The sequence below is a fragment of the Pongo abelii genome, chromosome 1 (genome assembly GCF_028885655.2).
Source record: "Pongo abelii isolate AG06213 chromosome 1, NHGRI_mPonAbe1-v2.0_pri, whole genome shotgun sequence".
Taxonomy (NCBI): domain Eukaryota; kingdom Metazoa; phylum Chordata; class Mammalia; order Primates; family Hominidae; genus Pongo; species Pongo abelii.
This window is the reverse complement of record NC_071985.2, coordinates 141,173,239-141,198,877: the sequence shown is the minus strand read 5'-3', so window position 1 is coordinate 141,198,877 and position 25,639 is coordinate 141,173,239. Positions and strand designations below refer to the sequence as shown.

General features: G+C 42.6%; 1 protein-coding gene across 8 annotated transcripts in view; it reads right to left on the bottom strand.

Annotated features, from left to right (window-relative positions):
• TGFBR3 (transforming growth factor beta receptor 3) overlaps window positions 1-25,639 on the bottom strand; it is a 202,647-nt gene that overhangs the window by 110,975 nt on the left and 66,033 nt on the right. For all 8 annotated transcript variants that reach the window (XM_063723499.1, NM_001159786.1, XM_063723498.1 and 5 more), the window contains 1 exon segment: window positions 3,934-4,118. In XM_063723499.1, the coding sequence (XP_063579569.1) occupies window positions 3,934-4,118 (185 nt within the window).

Below are 25,639 nucleotides of genomic sequence, written 5' to 3'. Positions count from 1 at the left end.
CCCTCACATTTAAGGATGACATCATGAAACCAACTACTCCAGTCTTCAGAGTGATAGTCAATTACGGCTTGGAGCCAGCATGGTAATTGTTTTGCCAATTTGTAAGTAACGGCACTTACTTCATTTTGAAAAATATTTGCCTTTAATATTTGGTATAGGCCAGGCGCGGTGGCTCACACCTGTAATCCCAGCACTTTGGGAGTCTGAGGCGGACGGATCACTTGAGGCCAGGAGTTTGAGACCAGACTGGCCAACATGATGAAACTCCATTTCTAACTAAAAATATAAAAAATTAGCCGGGCACGGTGGCATATACCTGTAATCCCAGCTACTCAGGTGGCTGAGGCATGAGAATTGCTTGAACCCGGGAGGTGGAGGTGGAGGTTGCAGTGAGCCGAGATCACACAACTGTGCTCCAGCCTGGGTGACACAGCAAGACTCTGTCTCAAAAAAAAAATTGGTAGAGACTGCACAAAGGCTGCCTCTGGCCCTCCTACTATTACCCTCAAAACAGATCAGCTGTTATTTTTAGCATAGACTATATCATGACATATCTACAAAAACCAAGCTATCCATTGAAAATAACAAAAAGCATTAGGTGAGTTTAAGTTGAAGAGTAAGCAATCTCGGTAAAAGTGAATTGAGCCAAGGTAAACTTTATGGACTAATTAGCAAGTCAGCAGGTCAAATGTTTTAAATAGTTTTCTTGAAATACAATTCCCATACCATAAAATTCACCCACTTAAATTACAATTCAACAGTTTTTAGTATATTCACAGAGTTGTGCAACCATTACAATTTTAGAACATTTTTCTCATCTCCTCCACTATTTTTTTTTTTTTTTTTTTTTTTTTTGAGATGGAGTCTCGCTCTGTTGCCCAGGCTGGAGTGCAGCAGTGCAATCTTGGCTCACTGCAACCTCCACCTCCTGGGTTCAAGTCATTCTCCTGCCTCAGCCTCGCAAGTAGCTAGGACTACAGGCACCTGCCACCATGCCAGCTAATTTTTGTATTTTTAGTAGAGAATGGGTTTCACCATGTTGGCTAGGCTAGTCTCAAACTCCTGACCTCAGGTGATCCGCCTGCCTTGGCCTCCCAAAGTGTTGTGATTACAGGTGTGAGACACCTCGCCTGGCCTCCACTTTTTTTAAAAAAACCTGTAACCATTAGCAGTCAACCTCCATTTCCTTCTTTCCCCTCTAGCCCTAAGCAATGACTAATTTACTTTGTCTCTATAAATTTCTGTATCCTGAACATTTCACATACATGGAATCATATGATATGTGGTCTTTGTGTCTGTCTTCTTTCATTTAGCGGATTTTCAAGGTTCATCCATGCTGTAGCACCTATCAGTACGCCTTCCTTTTTATTGCTCAATAACATTCCATTGTATGGATATACCACATTTTATTTACCCATTCTTCAGAAGATGAACATTTGGGTTTTTCCACTTTTGGACTAATGCTGCCATGAACAGTCACAGACAAGTCTTTCTGTGGACATGTGTTTTCATTTCTCTCGGGTATATACCTAAGAGTGGAATTGCTGGGTCATGTGGTTCAAATGATTTTTAAAAACTGTTTGCACAGCTGCGGTAATGTTCTCCACACTCATATGTCAAGAGAGTGAGCGATATTTAATCCTTATACACACCCATCTTACTATCCACAAACAATCTTTCATTCTCTCGTTGTCCTGACCCTCATTCTGATGTCATCCTCTATGCTCACTTTGTATATGCAAACTACTCTGAGGTCTGCCGTATGTGAGCAACGCAGAGCCAGATGGAATCTCCAAAAATCAGTTATCCCAAAATCTTGTTTTCAAACAGTATTGAACTACAACCATCTAATTCTTAAAGGTCCCTCTGTTATCTATTCTCAGAAACATCTTCAAATCACTGGCCCAAAATCATACATATACTACACAAATATTGAAGGAGAATAATGTTCAGGTTTCTAAACAAGTTTGAGACTACCCTTTGTAGGCCCTCTTTCTTTTCTTCCTCACTGAACACACTATGTCCCTGACATCAGCTAATGTTATGTATCCTCAGTACTGCCAGGTCCTAAAATGAATCCCATTTTGAATAACATAGTAACCAAGTGCAGGAGAGCTCTGCTGTCACTCCTTGAGGTATTTTTCTTTTGTTTCAATAGTCTTACTCGAATTTGTTTTCAGAGTCAACAACAGTACTGCACAATTTAACATCAAGAATTTTCTGCTGTTGCTGCCTCTGTAACAGCTTGGACTTTCTTTTCCCTCTGAGTTCCTCTGAGAGAAGCATATATAAAATGAGTAATTGTCGCTGCTAAAGAATTGCTGGAGTCAGCAACGCTTCATAGGAGCTGCATTTCCTCCTCTCCTCCTTTCCCTCTCACCACAAACTCTCCCCCATCAGTTCAGAATTAAAGGCACATTACTGGGATAAAGAAATCTGACCCGAAATATGAGTTGCAGCAACAATGGCAAGCAACCAAGAGTATTAACAATAATTTCCAATGTTGCTGGAAAGGTCAGATGATCTGTCTTTGAAATGAGCCAACTCTGCACACGTTCATGAGATTAAAATCAGCTTGCTTTTCCTTAACATCTCGTGCTTCTCCTCTTCCTACCACCCCAAAAAGATGGGGTGGCTGAGGCACATAAACAAGTGGCTCTGGAAATTAACTTTCTTGACCAGAAGAAAGCTCAAAGATAAATTCCATTCTGCATTACTTTTCCTATACTTCACTATGATCAGGATTTTTTGTGGTTTCTCTCTCCCTGGAGAGCGAATACCTAAGTGATAACATTTCTGACACACAGAAGCTTAAAAACAGAAGGAAAGCACTCTGTGTTATCTTGTTGGGAAATCTGTACGCTTAAATGATGACCATTCACCCACAATCTAGGCCATTTTCGAGCCACAGGAAAGAGGAGGACATTTCTCTCTGAAGATGATGACCTTGCGCAAATAAGTTTTCTGCACCTGTTTTGTCACCTGTAAAATGAGTATAATTGTAGGATTCATGGAGTTACTGTATGAGTGCTTTGAACAGTGCTTGGCAGAGTAAATGCTGAGAAACTATGAGCATATATCTTTATCATCACCATCTCCGCTAATGTCACCACCACCTTTGGGAAGCTGCCTAGATAGTGATAACGAGCTATGCTCAGAGATTTTCAGGCAAGTACAAAGTACTGACATCTTTATTCCAGAGTGTTCCCATTTCCCCTCACTCATCCTGCAGAAGCAATAAGTTCATATGACAAAGTAAAGAAAGAAGAGAGAGGACACAGGAGGAGATGGGAAAGACATTTCACAACGACAGAGAAATGGTACCTTATTTGGTTTCTCACAATCATGTTTAAAAGATGAAATTATTATTATTATTTTTTGAAACAGGGTTCCGCTCTATCTCCCAGGCTGGAGTGCAATGGCAATCATGGCTCACTCCAGCCTCGATCTCCCAGGCTCAAGCGATCCTCTTGCCTCAGCCTCCCAAGTAGCTGGGACTACATGTGCTCACCACCACACCCTGCTAATTTTTTTTTTTTTTTTTAGTTTTATTTTTAGTAGAGATGAGGTCTTGCTATGTTTCCCAGGCTGGTCTTGAACTCCTGAGCTCATGTGATCCTCCCACCTTGGCCTCTCAAAGTGCTGGGATTACAGATGTGCACCACCACCATGCCTGGCCTAACAGCTGAAATTCTTATGAATGTTTTTTTCCAATACCGAGGGCCAGGACATGGGGAGAGCCAACCAATCTCCAGACAGAGAAATCCTAAAGTTGCCCAATCCAGACAGCAGCTGGTATTTTAAATCTGCTCTCTTATGTTCACACATGAGCTTCTTTTGTTGAACCCCAGAAGAGAAGAAAAGGACTTCTGTCCAGAAAATCATCTCTGCAGACTCAGTGGCAGTGGGCTGAGAGCGGACACCTGCACCTACCTCTCTCTGTAGTTGGCCAGGCCCCTGGTCCGCAGTGCGGAGATTCAGGACATGCACCTCCTGTGGCAGCCCAGTCGTGCCTCTGCTGGCACAGCCTGACAAAACAGTGAAGCTCTCCATCAAGGCCTGGACAGGATGGGAGGCACTGACAGGTGACAGTTCACACAGTGCACCAGGCTCTGGACCTGCCAAGGGAATCACAAACACAAGCCACTCAGAAACAGTAATTAATTCTGCCTCAAAGGGACAAGGGTGATCAAGCCACTGCCAATCCACCAGAGACGCCTTTCCAGGTAAACTGTTCCAAGACTAAGTGGCCAAAAAACTAGCCTATCTTCTAAAACCCCAATCTCTTAAATTTCTTTTGAATAATTTGGTATGTATTTGATTTTTAAAATTCCCTTTTGGACTCACAAGTCATGAATGCATTTCTCTGGGTAGAAGACACTTTCCATTTAACATTTGTGTTTAATTCCTTCTTCCCTCTTGGTAGAAAATCAAAGATAAAATAAATTGCTTAAAGTCCCAATAATACTATACATAAATAATATTAAATAACTAAAATTGCACTTAACAAAAGTATAAGATACAGATCCTATCTTTTCAGAGCTTCCCTTTATTAGGGAAAGCAAAACAAACTTAAGAACAATACAGAGCAAGATGTAACATGTAGAGGCGATCAGGGCCAGAGCTGTACAGCAAAATTTGGGCCAGAGGTCAGAAAAATCCTCCCAAAAGAAGTAGGATCTGAGCAGAGCCTCAAATAGAAAAAGTAGAACGCTGGTCATACTTGGTTCCTGCTTCTTCATTCCCTCTTCCTCTAATCAGTCAAGCCTTAAATCCTAAATCCATCCACTCCTCTCCATCTCTACTTCTTTACCGACCCTAGACAATTACAAACCTTCCTGAACGAAGTCTGAGGACTCAAGCTCTGCATGCCACCTTCCACACAGGCACTGTCCACCTAACCTAGAGGCACTCAATGCTACGGGTGTTCCCAAAGCAAATGCCTGCTGCTGGCATCTCTGTGGGCAGTTCCTGTCCCTTCAGAACAGCTGCCCTACAGAATAAAGCCCGAGCTCCATCACAGAGCACAGGAGGCCTTTCTTGATCTAGCCCCTTCCTATGTCTCATCCCTCCCCACTCCACATCAACTTATTTAAAGGTCTCCAGACACACCAGGATGTTTCCCAACTCCATGTCCTCATTCAAGCCTGGTTCCTTTACCCAAATTCCTCTTCCACTCTCACTCCGCCCCCACAACAAACATCCCAAGCTGAGGAAGGCTCTCTTTCTCTGCCCTCCCGCAATCCATCTGCCTGTCTCCACTACTGCATTTACATGATAGCCACTGGTGTAAACATCCATCTTTATTGGTCGAATGTGACCTCTCTGAGGGCTGTGAGTACCCATCTTTGTATCCTCAGCATTCATCTGCAGTGCCTGGCATATATGAGATGCTCAAAAAACGTTTGTTAAATATATAAATGAATCACTGAGCTTAAAAAAAAATTGTCCCCTCTCAGATCAGTGAGTAGGGCACCATTCTAGGGACTTGGATTTGGCTGTAGGGAATATGGGAAATAGGCTGCTACAGCCCTGACATCACTGCAGCCTCCTTTCACATTGGCTGGATTGACAGAGACACACCCAGGGGAAGAAGGAACTGGATGCTTACTCCTCACACACTTCTGTGAGCTTAGTGCTATTGTCTCCATTCAATCACCCAGGAAACTGGGCTGAAACATACAGTGCCCACTACACCACAACCTCCCAGATAGAACCCACGTAAAAGGCCTGAATGTACTCCAGTTTGTTCTCCCTGACTTCTGAATAATAAAGGTACTCTCCAGGGTTGCAAACATAGTTCAGAACCAGCCAGTCTGCACCCAGAAGCAGACACCCTGCCTTGTGGGCCAAGTCTATTTCAGGACTCACAGAAATTATCTAGGCTGATAATAGCTATCTGGTCTGCAATGAAGCATGTGCCTTCTCAAATAGTCACTGCCACTCTCTGGACTGTGGCCAGCTGCTTTCTGAGAAAGCATAAGGTGGTGGAGAAGATGTCCCGAGAGCAACAACAGGAGGTACTGACTGTAAATTCCCTGGAGCCCCTGGCGGGGTGCAGGGAAACCGTATGGGCAGGCGCTCCCTCTGCTGCCCTCATCCTGCCCTCCTGGCCTCCGGCTTTCCCAGCCACAGTGGGATGTCTGGTATACTTCACACCCAGAGCTTCAAGAAATTATCCTACTCCTACTCAATTCTGGGGACACACACTGGCTACAGCTACCCACACTGGGAAACCCTTCTGAACTGGTTGCAGAGCCTCCTGCCATGAATTTACAATTATCACAAATTAAGCACAAATAAGAATGCCTTTCAGTTCCATTCTTGTATGTGTGCAAAGCTCTGAACAGGCTGAAAACACATCTGCAAAAAGGCCTGCAATCTATTTGATCTGCCCTCCTCTGCATGATGCCACCGTCACCCATTAAGATCTTCCTTAAATCACCATACTGCTCACCTCCACACTGGGGCAGGGGAAAAACTCAATGGAAACAAATCATATACTAAGGTACTCCCAAAGAGGGAGGGAACCAGTGCCAAGAAGCCTTCAGTGCTGAGGATGTGCACTTCTTGCCTTAGAGTCTATGCTCTGTTTTGCCAGAGTCCAGAACCGGGCAAACACCCTCTTTAAGGGCTGGAGCTCTAGCCATGGGTTATATGAGTCAGTCCAAGGTCAAAGAAAAGAGAAAGCAATGCATGGGGCACACCCTGATCAAGTGCCAGGATAGCGACTCTTTACAGAGACCCACTGGAGGCCAGGTGCAATGGCTCATGCCTGCAACACCAACACTTTGGAAGGCCAAGGCAGGTGGATCGCTTGAGCCCAGGAGTACAAAAGCAACCTGCGCAGTATGATGAAACCCCGTCTCTACAAACAAACAAACAAAAATATATACACATACACACACACGCATATATATGTGTATATATATGCATGTGTGTGTATATATGTGTATATATGTGTATATATGTATATATGTGTATATATATGTGTATATATATGTATGTGTGTGTATATATATATATATATATATATATATATATATATAAAAGCAGTTGTGGTGGTGCACACCCGTAGTCCCAGCTACTTGGGAGGCAAAGGTGGGAGAATCACCTAAGCCCAGGGAAGTCCAGGCTGCAGTGAGCCGTGATCACAGTACTGTACTCCAGCCTGGGTGACAGAGTGAGACCCTGTCTCAGAAAATAAAAATAAAAATACAGAGACTTACTTGGCTTGACGTTTAAAATCACTCAACAGTGTGTCCCTGACCATCTGACAAAATAGAGTAGTATTTGGTTTTCGAAGTTCCTCATAGAATTTTTTTTCCCTCCAAGATTGAAAAAGAAAAAAAGCTACAACATATGATTAAACTATCCCTACACCAAAAAGACAAAAAAAAAAAAAAAAATCAGTAATTATCTACCACCATCCCCAGGGGCATATAAGAAATGGTATCTTTAACAGTTCAGCATACAACGTAATAAGAGACACTGCTCGGCCCGGTGCGGTGGCTCATGCTGGTAATCCCAGCACTTTGGGAGGCCGAAGCGGGTGGATCACCTGAGGTCAGGAGTTCAAGACCAGCCTAGCCAACATGGTAAACCCCGTGTCTACTAAAAATACAAAAATTAGCTGGGCTTGGTGGCGTGCGCCTGTAATCCTAGCTACTCAGGAGGCTGAGGCAGAAGAATCGCTTGAACCCAGGAGGCGGAGGTTGCAGTGAGCCAAGATCGCGCCATTGCACTCCAGCCTGGGCGACAAGAGCAAAACTCTCTCAAAAAAAAAAAAAAAAAGAGAGAGAGAAAGAGAGAGACTGCTCCCATTTATTAAGTGCCCACTATGCAATGCTAGGTGCTGCACATCCTTCTGACACATCGCAAGGAAGCAGCACTAACCCCATTTTAAAGAAAGCAAAGTAAGCTCAATGTGCTTAAGTAACTGTTTCAAGGTTGCCCTAGTCACCCAAAGCCTCAGACTTGGCCCTCCTTGGGGCTCTCTCTCTCAGGAGGCAGGGTCCTGAAGTGCCCGGCCTTGCAGTAATCAGGGCAAGAGAGATGATGGTGCCCGTGGAGATGGAGAGAAGGGGACAGAGTTGAGTGGCCAGGGAGAGAATCCACTGGGTGAGGAGAGGGAAAGGGTGACCAAGCATTGTACAGTGAACATCCAACACAATGCCTGGGCTACTATGCCAACACTTTCTGTGAAAATAAAAAAGTGGTCATAGATTTAGGGGTCAGATCTACTGTTTTGTAACTTACTTTGAAATACCTCCCAAAAAATAAGATGGATTGACAGATGGAGAGATATTTGATAAAGCAACTATTGCAAAATGCTAATTGTGGAATCTAAATGTTCCCTGTACAATGGTTTCAACATCTCTACATGTTGAAATTTTTCATTAAAGAAAAGTTGGGAGAGGGAGGCAATGCTTATAAAAAAAAAATTAAGCCCAGAAATGCCTTAAGAAACCTTCCTCAAAAAGTGTGCCAGCATCACACTGCTGCTGAGAGAGCAAATTGGTATAATTTTTCAGTGGTATCCAAGGCCCCACAAAAGGTACATATCCTTTGACCCAGCAACTTCCCGCTAGGATTTTATCCTGAAAAACATAACTGGATAAGTTTGCAAAGGGTACAGAATGTACAAGTGAAAAAAATTAAGACTTAAGGGAGGGGACAAAAAGTCCCTGTGAAAACACCCAGGCTAAAGGACATAGGTTAAACTCTAAGTATGGGGTAGAACAGTCCTCTCCTAAGAGAACAGACACAGTGTAGGAGTCAGGGGAGAGGGTTTCCTTTGGGTAAAAAGAAAGCCTCTCTGGCCAAGAAAGGAAAGAGGCAGTGTGATTGTATGAAGTTTTCCTTTGACTATCTTGGAGAGATGCTCTTCTGCCACCAGCTGTTCCATCCCCGCCTGCCAGGCCTTCCTGGAGTGCACTATCCTTTTTCCATAGATTTTCTCAAACACATCCATGGGTTCAACTCCCATCTCTTTACAGAAACGACTCCAGGCCATCTCAGACTTACTTATTTCTCCTTTTTTTTCTTTTTCTTTTTTTTTTTGAGACAGTCTCACTCTGTCATCCAGGTGGGAGTGCAGTGGCACGATCTCGGCTCACTGCAGCCTCCACTCCCCAGGTTCAAGTGATTCTCAGGCCTCAGCCTCCCAGGTAGCTAGGATTACAGGCGCCCGCCACCACATCCAGCTAATTTTTGTATTTTTAGTAGAGATGGGGTTTCATCATATTGGCCAGGCTGGTCTCGAACTCCTGGCCTCATGTGATCCACCTGCGTTGGCCTCCTGAAGTGCTGGGATTACAGGTGTGAGCCACCACGCCTGGCCCATACTTCTTTTTCTAAGCTCCAGGCCTGAATATTCAACAGCTCCTTCACCATCTACTTTTGTCTCATGGACACCCAATCTCAACATGCAGAACTCAGGATCTTTACCCATCGTGCCTGTTGTTCCTCCTTCATTCCCTCCCTAAGCAAATGGCACCAGCCTCTACCTATGCACACCTGGCACCAACCTGGGGGAGGTGCCCCAACATCACCCCTTCCCTCTCCTCACCCAATGGATTCTCTCCCTGGCCACTCAACTCTGACCCCTCCTCTCCATCTCCAGGGGCACCATCATCTCTCGTTCCCTGATTACTGCAAGATGCTCTTAATTCTTATCTCCACCAAAATGTCTTCTATAGAGCAGCCAAACTGATCTTCTGAAAAACCCAAGTCTGATCCTGCTTTTCTCTGCTTTAAAAGACTTATTGCTCCATCTCTGCTGTCCAGATGAAGCCCCAAAACCTCAACGTGACTTACAAGGCCCTCCAAGATCTGGCCCTGCTTCCTGCCATGGCCCCGTCTCTCATTCCCCGGACACTTGCTTCCGTGTTTCGGCCATTCTGGTGAAGCACAGAAGTGCTCATCGTCTCCCTATAGCCATCGTTCTCCTTTCTCCAAGTGCCAGCTGGACACACAGCCACCCAGAACGAAAGCTACATTTCCCAATCCCGCTAGCAGCTTGCAGCTTCCTGTATGAAGGGAAGGAAGTCAGTTCTTCTGCCATTTCCTTCTGACTGCTGGTTGGAACGTGGATGTAACGGGCAGCACTAGAGCAAGCCTTTGGGACCATGAGACAGAAGCAGCATGCTGAGGAGGGCACAGCTACTGACAAGCCACCTGGATACTTGATGAACATGGAGCCACGGGATCAGCTCTGAACTGCTTTTTAATAGGAAACAAATGTAAACTCTTTTTTTTATATAAGCCAATGTTATTTTGGGTTTTCTGACATTTGTAGCTTAACCTACCCTAATTAATGTACTTGCCTTCTTTTATTTCATCAGAAGTGCCAACCTTTGTCCCACAGGAGCCTCTGAATAGCAAGGCTTCCTCCAGGAACACATTCCCCACCGCTTCTGTTCCTTCCCACCACCACGGCCTGACAAACTCCTGCTCATTCTACTGATCTCTCATGGAAGCTCCCCAAACCTCCCTCGCTGTGTTAGATCTGTATTTTTTCATACTCTCGTGGTACTCTCCGTTTCTCTCCACAGCACTTCCTGTGATGAGATGTACATAATTATTTGTGCAATTATTGGTTTCACATCTACATGCTCCCAAAGACCGCAAACACCACGAAAGAACAGAACCCAACCATTCTGTCTGCTGCTGCCTGCCTCACCCCGGCACAGTATCTGGCACACAGCAGACACTCAATTATCGCTGAGAAATGGGGAAGAACCATGGGGTGATGCATGCTGCATGGGCTTCATGCCAATAAGGGACTGTGTCTCAGACTTCCTGCTTTCACTCTTTACCTGAGAGCCAAAGCCTGACTCTTATACTAAAAGGGGGAGAAAAAAAAAAAACACCAACCATGAAATGAAGGAGGTGGCATTTTTGGTTGCTAAGAATCAAGTCCCAGTTGGGGCTTCCCCACCTTCAACTGTCACAGAAAGCAGGAAACACAAATCTGTTTTTGTCTTCTCTTCCCGAACACTCTTCTGGCCAATCCCCTCTCTCCAGGTGGCAGGACAATCCTCTATCTCTCCGTTGGCACACCACACCCCCAGCCTCATCCTGCCACTACTGGGTCAGGCCCTAGCCTTCCTGTCCCTTTCCCTCTGCCACAGCCAGCTCATGAACTTGTCTCCCATCCTTTCCCCTTGTCCTCATAGTGGTTCCTTCCGCAATCTGTCTGCACAGTGCCCGGACCAGCTCCATTCAGGAAGGCTTCCACCTGGGAACAGCATGATCCACCCCACAGGCTCTAGCACACGTGCCTGAGCTAACACGGTGGCTCAGATTCTCACTTCACCACCATGGGGCCCGAGTACAGCACCTCCCAGCCACGAAGGCTTGGAAACCAGGAAAACATGCTCCAAAACCCCATCTGACTCATCTGCTCACTTTTGTGGTGACCTGTGAGCTCTGGAGCTGCTACTGTAGGCTCTCACCGGCAGCCTCAAAAGGCTGGGAGTGTCTCCTGTGGCCACGGCTGAAAACCCACATCCCGTCTTCCCTACAGTCAGGAGCCGAGTGAGCGACATGCTCTGATGATGCTCCTTATCAGCACAGCAAAAGCTGGGTTACCACGTAAGGATCAACCAGGGCGTGGACGATGACGAAAGAACACGCCTGAAAGCACCAATGCTCATAAGCACACACGCATGCTCACTTCGCACCATACTTTATCATGAAAAGGCATGTTGCAGATACTTCATCCAAAGCCTCACAGAAACTCTATAACCCACTATAAGTAAACTGTTGTGAGCCACAGAGGTAGGATGTGTATTTCAGAAAAGTGCTTCCTGGCAGTAATGTACATATGGATTCACCTCCAGAGACAATCCTCACTGGTGCCCCCCAATCTGGATATTTCAGTTCATTCTGGGCATCTGGTATGTGATGAGTACAGGATTCCTTAAGGGTAGCTCCCAAAGAAATCTAACTTTTCCTTGGACTCAAAGTGTGAGCTGAGTTTAATCCTCCCCTGCTGGCTTACTCGAGAAATCTGATCTCAGAATCTTGCCGGGTATTGTGTCTTGTTTGAACTGAATTCAGGCTCTGCTCTTCTGTTTGGTACACTCTCCTCAGCCACCAGCACAGAGGCACAGCCCCCTTCACCCACAAGATGCTACTTCTACTGACAAAAATATTTACTGACCTGAAGACAGCACAAATTCAAATAAACTCTGTGGTGAGAAACTCCCTAGGTGGCCCAGACCACGGCCACACTGCCAAGGCCACTGCCAAACCAGCCTCCTTCACAAAGCAGACCCTCACCGCTCGGGTGCTCAGCAGCTGGGCCACCTGAGGCCACACGGCGAAGCACACGGTGGCTCCCTGGGCCGCCGCCTTGTGTGAGAAGCTGGGGGTTAACTCTTCATATGTATGGTTACCACACCACTAGGGGCCACACATCTTGTACATGTTTCTGATCCTCACAATGCCACTGTGAAGACAGTGTTAATGCCCTCATTTTAGAGTGATGGGAAACTGGAGCTCATGAGAGGATAAGAAACACATCAGCAGGAAGTGGCAATAGGGGATTTGAACCTGGGTCTCTGAGACTCCAGCTCCAGACTTTTCCCCTGGCAGAGCACCACCTGCCTCTGCCTTGTACTTTCCAGTTCCTCACCTCAGGACTGGGTGAACAGATGCATAGGCCAAATGTAAACATTCATTCATATCTACTAAAATAAAATAAACTGCTTGGTTCACACTTATCACCTTTGGTTGACTTAAAAGACTTCATAAACTTAATGAAACTCGTTTCTCATTTTACCAAATGCCCTCCTCCATCCTTTTCACTAATGCTTGCTTATCTGGACACATGGGAAACGTTCCTAAGATCTCGCTATAACATCGATGTCTAAATACCCAGTTCTACTTAAAGAAAAAAATCAAATGGACTCACCCTTTCATTATGTCCTTTAGCTGCAACACAGCATTCCAGTCTCAGTTACAGAACCCCCACATCCCTGCTGGCGGTAGGCCAGCTCCAAAACTTGACAGAATGCAGACAAAGCATTTGGGAACAGATGCATTTGCTGCACACACTTTAAATTTAATCTGTGCCAAAAGAAATTACTAATATCACACCTCATGCAACATGGACAAAAATACTGGCGGAGGGGGGTAATGTTTTGGAGAAGACATAGTAATTTTCACATTTAATAAATGTGATCCTCAGGCATTCTAAATACTAATACATACCAAGTTGACACAAACATCTGGTACCTATTCCACATAATTTTCAGCACTCTGATTCCCCATATCACCCAGGGTTCTAATGAGGAGCGTGTGTTCAGCTGTAATAAAAGTGGTAAAGATGCAGAGGGAATTAAGGGGTAACATTATAGGCTGGGACCAAGACATTGCAGTGGGGAGATTTTATTCTAATGACACCATTGGCTAATAAGGTTTTTGTTATTGTCCCACAGGGAATTCTGAAATGCTGTCAGCTGCAAAGAGGGACAAACTCCCACAGATTGTGGGACTGGGTACTACAGGATCTATTCTGCCCTTGGGCTGAAAATCCTTTCTACCCCCATGGGATGCAAGAATCTGTAAGAAAGGGCACCCAGGATGATTTCTCAGCCAATAGCACCGCCTCACTTCAATCGAGCTTCATGAGAAGGAATGTTACAAACACAGGATATGATGCAAAAACAAAGCTCCAAGAAAAAAACACCTGGAATGCCCTGAGCTCACAAACACGCCTGACGTGTACGTAACATATGCTCATGTTTGTACCATCTCAAATTACAATTCATTGGCACTACAGCGCCTTGGGGATGGAGCGGTGGAATGTACCACCATTAAACTCCAAAGAGGGCCCTTCTACCACAGCTCCTACCTGGGTTTTTCAACAATAAAACCTGGCTTCAGGCTGAAGCTTATCCCTAGTAAGAAAAAGGTAGACAAGTCCTAAAACTTGTAATTTGGATTTCTCAGGGGGAAAAAAACTAGATTTTTCTACAGCACAACTCTTAGGCATATCTTGTCATGGTTTCTTTCACCCTCCAAGCAAAATCTCCACCCAAATCTTCCTCCTAACAAACTAACCCTCTCCCAAGAAGTCAACCACCAACTTGTTGGGCCAAAAGCCAGTGCATATTTGTGTATCGTTGTGTTGAAATCATGGAGCAACCATGTTGGAGAATTTCCTGTATTCAATTGTGTTTTCAAATGTTCAAAAGGAAACAAAGGGCACAGGTTCTTTAGGAATCCAAATTCTCAAAGTGTTGGGAAGTGCCAAGCTATAAAAGGCACAGACTCTTCCATCTAAGCAAGATACCACTACACAACCTGGACGTGCCAACAGAGGAGAATTTCTGCAGCCCTGTGAGGAAGTGGTGCTGTTATGTTTCACGGTTTTTATGATCTGAAGTGAAGCAGGGGCATGTCTCAGAAGAAGTCACCACTGGACATAGCAAGAGGCATCCTTGTATTATAGAAGCACCAGGAAATAGTGAACCAGGAGATACGGGAGCTGGGTTTTAAGCATTCCATGATCTCTTATTCTATGACAGGCTTGACTTACAGATCAAATGAGGCACTATACGTGAAAACGCTTTACAAACTTCAAATACTATTAGAGACATAAAGTCCCTCGAGGGGAAGAGAAATAAATGAATGAGAACATTTTCTCCAATCAAAAACTGTTTTCTCTAAAAACTTTTAGAATGATTAATAAAATATCTAAGATAAGATGTTCTTATACTACTCCCTAGCATTACTCCCCAGAAATTATTTCTATGAATTGCACTGGAAAGACTTAAAATAAAACTACAGCTGGGCATGTACTCCCTGTAATCATGCCTGTAATCCCAGCACTATGGGAGGCCAAAGCAGGAGGATTGCTTGAGGCCAGGAGTTCAAGACCAGCCTGGGCAAAATAACCAGACCCCCATCTCTTTAAAAAAAATTTTTTTTTCATTAAATTAAACTATGCACAGTATTAGAGTAAAAATTCCTGTTCTCTGAGCACATTCTGGAAGTACAACTCCCAAAGGCGAGAAAAGGCCATGTTTCTGCCTCCAGGGAATTCCAGCAATCCATAAAGACAGTCGGTTGGCATCATCTTGGCCAACAGTTCTTCTGATTTACTTTGTTGGGTATTTTGTTTTGTTTTGTTTTTGGAGACACAGTCTCACTCTGTTGCCCAGGCTGGAGCACAGTGGTGCAATCTCAACTCACTGCAAACTCCGCCTCCTGGGTTCGAGTGATTCTCCTCCCTCAGCCTCCCAAGTAGCTGGAATTACAGGCGTGCACCACCACACCCAGCTAATTTTTGTATTTTTAGTAGAGACGGGGTTTCACCATGTTGGCCAGGCTGGTCTCAAACCCCTGGCCTCAGGTGATCCACCTGCCTCTGCCTCAGCCTCCCAGAGTGCTGGAAGTGAGTCACCACACCAAGTCCTGATTTACTTTTGACCTATAATATGGTGGACCTGTCCCTATTCTTCTCACAAGAAGGAAGCTTAGACAGAAGGAGACACTGGCTACAGCATTCATTTTTGAGGGGATAAGAATTTATGGGATGTTACTGCCTAATTGGCTCAGAACAGAGACCAAGAACAAATCTGAAGGTTTGAAGGATGGGAGAAAATAGGATCTTTTTTCTCCTACCTTATGAATTTGGCAGATACAAAATAACTGAAGGATAGTACACTTCTTTATTAAAATGCAAATGCTTTATTGACTTAGATTCAAAATATTAAACTGAACTTTATCACATAAAAAAATTACAACTTAATTCCTACTAATGCAATATCTGATGGCAAAGTAAGACTTGCAGAGCTACAAAGCTACTCCTTATCAACACTGAGGGATGACATTACCAAATCTGTTCATCTATTAGACCTTGATTTGTACCTAAGATGATCACTAATTTTCTCTTTTTTACCTTTTGCAAACTGGTGTCTAGCAAGAAAGAAAAAGATGGGAGAAAGAGAGGTAAGAATGTGTGCAAAAACATGGAGGAATAACACGTATTGCATGTGGCATGCTCCGGGCCTGGTGAGCATTCTGTTAGGGCTGGTGGCCAGGGTCTGGGGTGCAGATTCTGAAGCAGAGACAAGTGGCAAGATGAGAAACTGTAAGAGTGTCAGGAAGGGTAGAAGGGGGAAACCACAACTGCTGGGGAGTTGAATCATCACCTATAACCACTGGTCCTGATTGCAGATAGGAGACTGTAGATTAAAAAAGGAAAATCTGCAAACTTTTGGTTTGGCTGTGCAAAATATTACTAATTACAGCCATGTGTACACACTGGGCCATGAACTAAAACACATTTACTTTAAGGAGTTTATACATAATCAGGGCACTCACAATTGGTTACAGGAATGAGTCAAATGCTTAACACTGAACGCCAAATTATTCAGCTTAATATATAGGTCCCAATTATAAGACTAAACTCTATTCCTTCCTCTTCAGGCTAGCTAGCCTGCTGCTTCAGGTGCTTCTGTTAGGAGGGAAACTGAGAGCTGACAGTTTGCAGAGAAATTATGAACACCTGGTCACTGGTGTGCCCTTGCTCCTTTCACAGTGAAGCTAAAAGTCTCTGAGAAGCTGTGGACCTGGTTTTTCCAGAGCTCGTAGCAGTTACAGGCCCATCAAGCAGTGCCATCAACAGAACTACTTAGTGTAGACTGGGTCTTAGAGAGACAGAAGGATTGTGCTCGGCTCAGTTGCTGCGGTTCAGAACCACAGTTTTTTTGGGGGTAGGTGGATGGGGACAAGGTCTGGCTTTGTTGCCCAGGCTGGAGTACCATGGTACGATCTGGGCTCACTGCAACCTCTACCTTCCGGGCTCAAGCCATCCTCCCACCTCAGCCTCCCGAATAGCTGAGACTACAGGTGTGTGCCACCACACCAGCTCATGTCTTATATTTTTTGTAGAGATGGGGTTTTGTCACGTTGCCCAGGCTGGTCTCAAACTCATGAGCTCAAGCAATCCACCTGCCTCGGCCTCCCAAAGTGCTGAGATTACAGGCATGAGCCACCATGCCTGGCCCAGAACTACACTTTTGTATTGCACCTGATAAAATTCAGAGGTCCCTTAAACTGTTACACCTGTTACTCCTTTATAGCAAATATAAGCTTTTATAAATCTATTGCTTCATTTATTTGGGCATATGTTTGTGTGTCCTCTACTTACCAGAAACTCCATGAGGGCAAGGACTGTGCTTCTTTTACTTCCTCTCTCCCAGTGCTTGACACAGTGCCTGGCATGCGGCACGTGTTCATAAACATTTGTTGAGTGATGAATTCATGTGCCAAACAATCAAACTCCCAAGCTGCTAATTCTCTAAGGACTATGGAGCCAGTCTCCTACATTTATCCCAGCGCTGCCACATTTTAGTCTTTTAACCTGGGGCAGCTACTTAGCCATTCCCTGCCTCTGTTTCTTTATCTATACAATGGGGATAATAACAGGATCTGCCCCATAAGACTGTTCTTAGGATCAACTCATTTTTATTATTGTATTACTGTAATTATTACCATCTCTTCAACTATGAGATGTGTTCTGGAAAAAAAAAAAAATGCAAAAGAGAAACTTCGTCAAAGCACTTAGCTAAAGGAAACTACATCATTTGAGTGCCAAACCTAGCTCTGCGCTTTCTAGCAGGCAGGATAAAGAGAAAATACGATGCTCACATAGATATCATAAAAAGGAAACAAATCACAGGCAGGTGCAGTGGCTCACACCGGTAATCCCAGCACTTTGGGAGGCCAGGGTGGGAGGACTGTTTGAGCCCGTAAGTTTGAGACCAGCCTGGGCAAGAGAGTGAGACCTCATCTCTACAAAAGATTAAAAAATTAGCCAGGCATGGTGGTGCACATCTGTAGTCCCAACTACTCAGGAGGCTGAGGTGGGAGAATCCCTTGAGCCCAGGGAGGTCAAGACTGCAATGAGCCAAGATAGTGCCACTGCACTCCAGTCTGGGTGACACAGTGAGAACTTGTCTTAAAAAATAAATTAATAATAATAATAATAGGAAACATCAGCTCTTGCAAGAAAATACTTTTCCAAGGTCTCAATTTAAGAGGCCTGTAATAAATCAAGGATCAGTGATTTTTAACTTTTTAAACCAATAATTTGCATTAATGTAGGTATGAAAGCAAGAAGCAAACTGGCATTTATTTGCTAAAAGCATGTGGCGGAGTTTGTGATCTTGGCATGATATATGCCATGACATATATCAAAACGTTTGGATTTTGCTGTGTTGGGTCAACAAGCAATTTCTGAAAGGATAAAATCTAAGCAGAGATATCAGTTCAATAAAAGGCTAAGAGAGAAGGGTATAATTCAATCAAATTGTATTTAACCTAAAAATAAGATAAAGTACTGTACTATTGTTTAATAAACTCTCCCTCAAAAATTTAAAACTGGGATAAATGAGATACCTGTTCAGAAAAACATCTATTGAGCTTGCTCAAGACGAAACTTTACACAGTAACATACTGTAAAACATACATCTGTATCTGACAAAGCAACCTTTCAAAACAGATGTGTCATATGATGTTTCAAAGCTGATTTTTTTTTTTTTTTTGAAGTTTGTCACATTCAGTGAAAGCAATTGCTGTTTTTAGGAAATCTGTGTGTGTTATTTTGGAGAAAACTTTGCTTTGGTGTTTTTCCATTCTGGATCAACTAGCTCCTCTCTTTTCCTCCCAAGCAAACCTTCGTAAACCACACTGCCAGAGGGACCTCACCTTTCTCCCATGGAGACAGCTCTAATACTTGCAAATGGTCAAACTGAAAATAAAATCCTTTGCATGCCATTTCCTCCAACAAAAAGGGCTTTGTCTCAAGATTTGCACAGAAAAACATACCAAAGCTACATCTATTATTTAAAGTAGTAATTCCTTCTCTCAGTATTTCATATTCCTTTTTTCCCACCTTACTTCATCCGGACCAAAGAACCACCTTACCGCCACACAATAAATGCCTCACTTATTCAACATTGACTGGCAATGAGATATTCCACATAAGCAAATTATCCAAATAACTAAGTCTTTTCTTGTTTCAAAAAAGTAAGTGTCTTTAGTTATTTTTAAGGGAAATCTGCCTAAAATGTACTACATGCATAATTTCTTCCTGGCCATCTTAAATATTTTGAGCATCCTGAAAATTGCTTATTGTATTTTTTTCTTGAAGATGTAGGGCTGCCATGATGAATACTAATTAGTTTATTAAAGCTTGATGTGATTTCAGTTACTATATCTACCAAGTGGTCCCATATTTCTGTGCTTTACAGTTTTTTTGGTTTCGTTTTTGAGATGGAGTCTCGCTCTGTCGCCCAGGCTGGAGTGCAATGGCACTGTCCCAGCTCACTGCAACCTCCGCCTCCAGGGTTCAAGCAATTCTCCCTACCTCAGCCTCCTGAGTAGCTGGGATTACAGGTACTCACCACCACGCCCAGCTAATTTTTGTAGTTTTAGTAGAGATGGGGTTTCACCATGTTGGCCAGGCTGGTCTCAAACTCCTGACCTCAGGTGATTTGTCCATCTCTGCTTCCCAAAGTTCTGGGATTACAGGTGTGAGCAACCGCGCCTGGCTGCTTTATAGTTTTGCCTATACTTTTTATACTTGTGGGTTTTTTTCCAGTTCTGGCTGCAGGCCTGTGTCTCTGCCTCAAGCCTATCACTTACCATCTTTTACACTCTTATACACTCAATTTTAAGTCAATCAAGTCCGGATGAAGACCAGAAGGTGGCTCCCCAATCCATCCACAGAGTAACCTATATGGACTTTTGACGGCTATTTTCCTTGTAACTCACTAAAACGTTCTGACTTCCTTCATGATGCACAAACCTGCTGTAAAACTGATACTGTATAATAATATTAGTGACAATATTAGGGACACTGTCCACAGTAATCTAATTTGAATGGCAAACCATGAAAGAAAGTGAAGCTTATGCACTAAAGGTGAACTGTTGGGAATTTAGTTCACAACAAAACCATGCTAAAAGCTCTATTCTATTGCTTCTGGGGCTTCAAGCATTTCAGAAGTTCTAAGGGAAAAAAACAAATGTATAACTAGGTACGACAAAGTTCTTATGGTCCCTCAATCCCATTTTCTCATGGTGACCTCCCCTTTTCTTTCAGGATGAAGAGATATTCAACCTGTACAGCCCAGATTAATTACAATTTTAGCATAATTTGCACATTTTTTCCACTCTAGTTTCTCAATGGAAGTTGTATTCACCATTCCTTCCTGTCTTCTTTCTTGAGTCAGTGCCAGCAAGCACTGTTCATAGAAATCAGATACTCCTACCAGTGCTCCCTGGTCCAGGTCAGTACAAATGATCTACCATGAACCATAGAGTCCAGGGCAGGCTGGAAAGCACCACCTCACAAAAAAAACACATAACGGGGCCACTCAAAGGCCCCTCTATGGCAGCAGTCCCCAACCTTTTTGGCACCAGGGACTGGTTTCATGGAAGACAGTTTTTCCACGGACCAGGGAGGAGAGGATGGTTTTGGGATAGAACTGTTCCACCTCAGGTCATCAGGCATTCGTGAGATTCTCATAAGGAGCAGGCAACCTAGATCCTTCGTATGCGCAGTTCACAATAGGGTTCACGCTCCTATAAAAATCTAATGCCACTGCTGATCTCACAGGAGATGGAGCTTAGGCAGTAATGCTCACTCACCCGCTGCTCACTTCCTGCTGTGTGCCCTGGTTCCTAACAGATCCATGGCCTGGGGGTGGGGACCCCTGCTCTATGGTACAATACCATTTGCAGCTTTCTAAAATCCAGCCATGACATGGAATCTTCCCTGCCTTTCCTTGTTAATTAGAAGTCAGGGTCCAAATTCACTCTTTGCAAATCATTATTATGTAAGGAAAGGCATATGTGTATGTATATGTATGTATATATACACACGCACACATACACGCCAAGGGCTATTACTGTTTCTCATACTCAAGAAGGTTCGCTTCCTAAGCTCCTTCCTGAAATGAAATCGTTTCTTTGCCCGAGAGATAGCTCATAATTTATCCTAGATTTCAAACTTTTTTAGTAAAAAGTATAGGAAGTTACATGGAAACAATGAATGGAAGTGTACTTTTTTTTAATCAAACAAGAACAGGAAACTTTCAGTGGTTTATGGTAAAACTACATATTTGAGCCAAAGAAAAAAATAAACTATGCTCAACCCCTTTTTACCCTCCCCTATCCAAAACATATAAGAACATGCACAACTGACAACCACAAGACAAATCTCAACACCAGGGACAAATTAATATTTATAGGCTTCAAAAATATACTCCCCCAAATTACTTAATAAACCCCTTCAAACAGGCCGACACCTACTTCTTCTATTATTGTATGACCAAAATGAGTCATAATAAAACTTAGGAATATTAAAGACAATAAGTGAGGAAATTCCAGAAAATATAACAACTATTTCAGGGAGCCAAAACAGAACTATATTTATTTTTCTATCCAAATGCATAGGTATGAATAAACGGGCAAATAAAACAGGCGCTCACAAAAGTAAACATATACCCAGCTGCAGTTCTACAACATAGTCTTCTAAATTACCACCTCCTCCACATTAGAGAAATTATTTCCTTCAACAAAATTAACCTCCAACACCCTCCAAACTGTAAAAATCTCTACTATACTGTGAGCAATTTAAAAGCAGGCATTTTTGAGGCCAGGCACAGTGGCTCACGCCTGTAATCCCAACACTTTGGGAGGCCAGCAGGTGGATCACTTGAGGCCAGGAGTTCGAGACTAGCCTGGCCAACATGGTGGAACCCCAACTCTACTAAAAATACAAAAATTAGCTGAGCATGGTGGTGGGGGCCTGTAATCCCAGCTACTTGGGAGGCTGAGGCAGGAGAATCACTTGAACCCGGGAGGCGGAGGTTGCGGTGAACTGGGATTATACCACTGCACTCCAGCCTGGTGAGAGAGCAAGACTCTATCTAAAACTAAACTAAACTAAACTAAACTAAACTAAACTAAACTAAACTAAACTAAACTAAACTAAACTAAACTAAACTAAACTAAACTAAACTAAACTAAACTAAACTAAACTAAACTAAACTAAACTAAACTAAACTAAACTAAACTAAACTAAACTAAACTAAACTAAACTAAACTAAACTAAACTAAACGATAATCCTGTCCTAGCTAATCCTCAGGGTCATCATGAAAACAAATGAGATCATGGCATTTGAGAAGTGTTTAATTAAATCAGGAAGTTCTATAAAAATATAAAGATAATACCAATAAGTATATGAAAAATCAATAGAAAAGAACCTCCTTTCTCCTCACTACCCACTTTATGTTACAAAAAAGAAGCCCACAGGATACAATGGGAACCTTGGGAGCACAGAGGAAAGAACACTACATTTGGACCTAGAAGGCCTGCGTTCCAGGCTCATCTCTGCCATTAACAAGCTCCTTGACTTAGGGCCCCTCTGTTGGTTGCCTCACCTGAAGTTAATACTACATACCTTGCCAAAATGAATTAAAGGATAGCAAATAATTCTATAAACTCTAAAGTGAGATCCCTATAGAAGAGACAAATGAAATCGATCTGCTGTACAAAAAGTTTGAACTTTAATGGTTTGTGTTATAAAATCAACTGACAAGGAAAGAAGTTGGCTGTAATCAGACTCTTCCCAAACACCCCAAGGAAGAAAGCCAACCAAGACAGAGGAGTGGAGAAGGCTCCACAGTGTGAACCTGGAAGGGCTCAGCTTGTACATTCATTACCTAACGAAATGGGGGCTTTAGAAATGGGAATTCTGAACCTGTCACTGTGGATCAGAACCTCTCTGAATCCACTTAAACCCATGAATTGAAAGACTGCGTTGGATTTTTTCCATTCCTGGTTAAGATAGAGCCACACAAATCCTAATTCTAAATGTGAATGTTCAACATTCCAGAATAAACAGCAGCTCATGGAGAAAGCAACAGAAGGATGGCAAGAGGAAAAAATAGATCAACAAACTACAACAGGTTGGTCACTTGGTAATTAAAAAAGAAAAAAACGAAAAGAAAACAACCCATCTCAAAGTTCAACTCAAGGCTGAATTCCTATCAGAAAGCTACCAGAGGCCAAAGACTACATCTGCATAATATTTTAAATCTGAGCCTGGTCTTTGAGAAAACATTTGACAAAGATTATCGAAACATCTATTTTTCTTTCTTTCTCCTCATTTTTCTCAATTATTTTCCCTAATCCCTACACTTCACTGACCACTCCCTGTGTTCTCAACTGCAGTAAGCAAATACATACTAAGTCGGATAACATATTATTTTGTATCCGTTCTTTTTTTTAAATTGGATACTTTCCTTTTGTAATTATAAGAGAACAGCAAACATACATGCAACTAACAGCCAGCAAAATGGGCTGGTACACAGCTACAGTGTTGGAATGGCTCCTGATTCTTCCTGGGTTAGCAAATGTTCACTTAAATCAAGTGTACCACCCCTATTTCAGCTATTGAGTCTCTTTCATCTTTATGGGACTATATTTTGAAAATCACTAGAAACTGCGTGGTTCCCATATATTGGGCTCAACTGAAACTTTAAACTCATGCAATAACTGTTAATATTCAAGTATAATTTTACCTAGCAGTAAAGTTACATTTTGCACATCAAAAGCAAAATGAAGCATTAAGAAATTTAGTTATATACATTCTTTCATATCCCTTTACATAAGCAGAATACAAAGTACTTACTTTTTTTCCCCTTAAATGAATACAGGATTTCAACTACATTAAGACATAATTATTTTCACTTACTCCCATATAATAGGTATTCTTATCAAAGAAAACATCTTAATGTCACCATACATGAATTCATCTAATCTCTGAGTACTTTATCATTTATCATCTCTACAACTACACATTTGACAGAACCAAACTGTGGCCCTAAGAAACAAGAATTGCTGGCATAGCTAAGAATTCAAGAAATCAGAATACAGTCTCCAATTATGCATTTACTTCAAATAAGAACAATAACTTGAAACTCTGTGTTAGGCTTTGAACTCACCTCCAGCCTGACTTTAAAAAGCTACCATGAGGCCTAACTCCAGCTGGCAGCAGTAAACATCCCTAGCTATCTAACAATATTTTTATAAACAAAGCATCATAAAGAACATAACGTTCAAACGGCATGGAAACTGTTTTCCACGGTCCATATTTGACAATCTTTCAAAAAAATGTTAATATTACACATATTGGCACTGTGTAATATATAAGATGTAACCCCCTCTTCATACCAAGATCAGTTGCAAAAGAACACTATGATCATATTTCAGAAAGTAACATGTAAGGAAAAAGAAAAAATAAAGAACACTATGACCTTGGCAAAATTCTCAAGTGTTCAGACAGAAACTTCTAGAAGTGCTTGTTTGTTTGTTTTCAAATACGGCTTTTTGAAACTACTCACTTGATTTTTAGGCCAGAAAGGATGCAAACGTCTGAATTTCTACAGTCACCTCCCTCCCACCACTTTTAATTGCTCTATAAAGCAATCCCTGTGGATACCTATCTTAAACTGCCCTGGCCTTGCCAGGACAAATGTTGGCCCATGTATTCCAGTAAAGCCATGAGTATTCTGAAGGTCAAACAAAATACATATTATTTCCAATCAGAAAGGAAGCCTGTGATTTCTGGAACAAGGCCCCAGCTGAACCTTGACTTGGTGCACTATGAGGCAAATAAACCAAGAACTGGGAATGGCCTTCCCTTTTAATCAGTACTTTCTGAAGGATGCTACTGATAACAGAAAAAAAAGAAAATGTCAATATACTTGATAATTCACATCTCCCTCTGTCTTGGCTGGAGTTTTTTACAGATGCATTTACAGATATTTAAAATAATGATCATTAATAAAGCTTTAAGTTTAGAGTATGTAAATTTTGATTTTTCCCCCACTCCTGAAAAAGGCTTGACCGTTACTTAGCTTTTTCTTTTCGTTTTTTTTCTATTTTACCAAACAAGTTTCCACAAGTCCTTCCTACACGTGTCCTCACAGCCAAGCAAATAGCAGCGAGATTTCTCACCATTAATTCACTCTTCATTTCACATGTTCCCACAGAACCAGCTGCTAGTTTATATTTTCAGTCTTTACTATTAAAAAAAAAAAAAAAAATTTCAACTGCAACTGCATCATTTCCCCTTAGTCCCGGCTTTTTTTTTTTTTTTTTTTTTTTTTTTTTTTTTTTTTTTTTTTTTAAAGGAAGTTTAGGACAGCAGGAAAACTGCTGAGCTGTGACACAAAGAAAAGCTGACTCTGCACATGCCTCATTGTTTTCTATTTTCATTCCAGCACAGTTGTGGCTGGAAACCAGCCTTCAGGATTCCCCATGGACCTTGCCAGCCCTGGTCCCTGGTGTTTTAAAATGTTACACTTTATACACTACTCAGAGAGGTGTGATTCAATTGAGTATGTTCCCTGTGGTTCTGAGTGAGGCTAATATATATCATGTATCTTTGGAGAAGTAACCAAAACATGTGGTTAGGGAAAAGGAAAAACATAGGATCAAGGGAGTATTCAGAGACGTAATTACACATACTCAAGTGGGACCTTTTGTGTGTGTGTCTTGGAGGTGGGAGATTTAATGTAAACACTGAACACGTTTGTGCTTTCT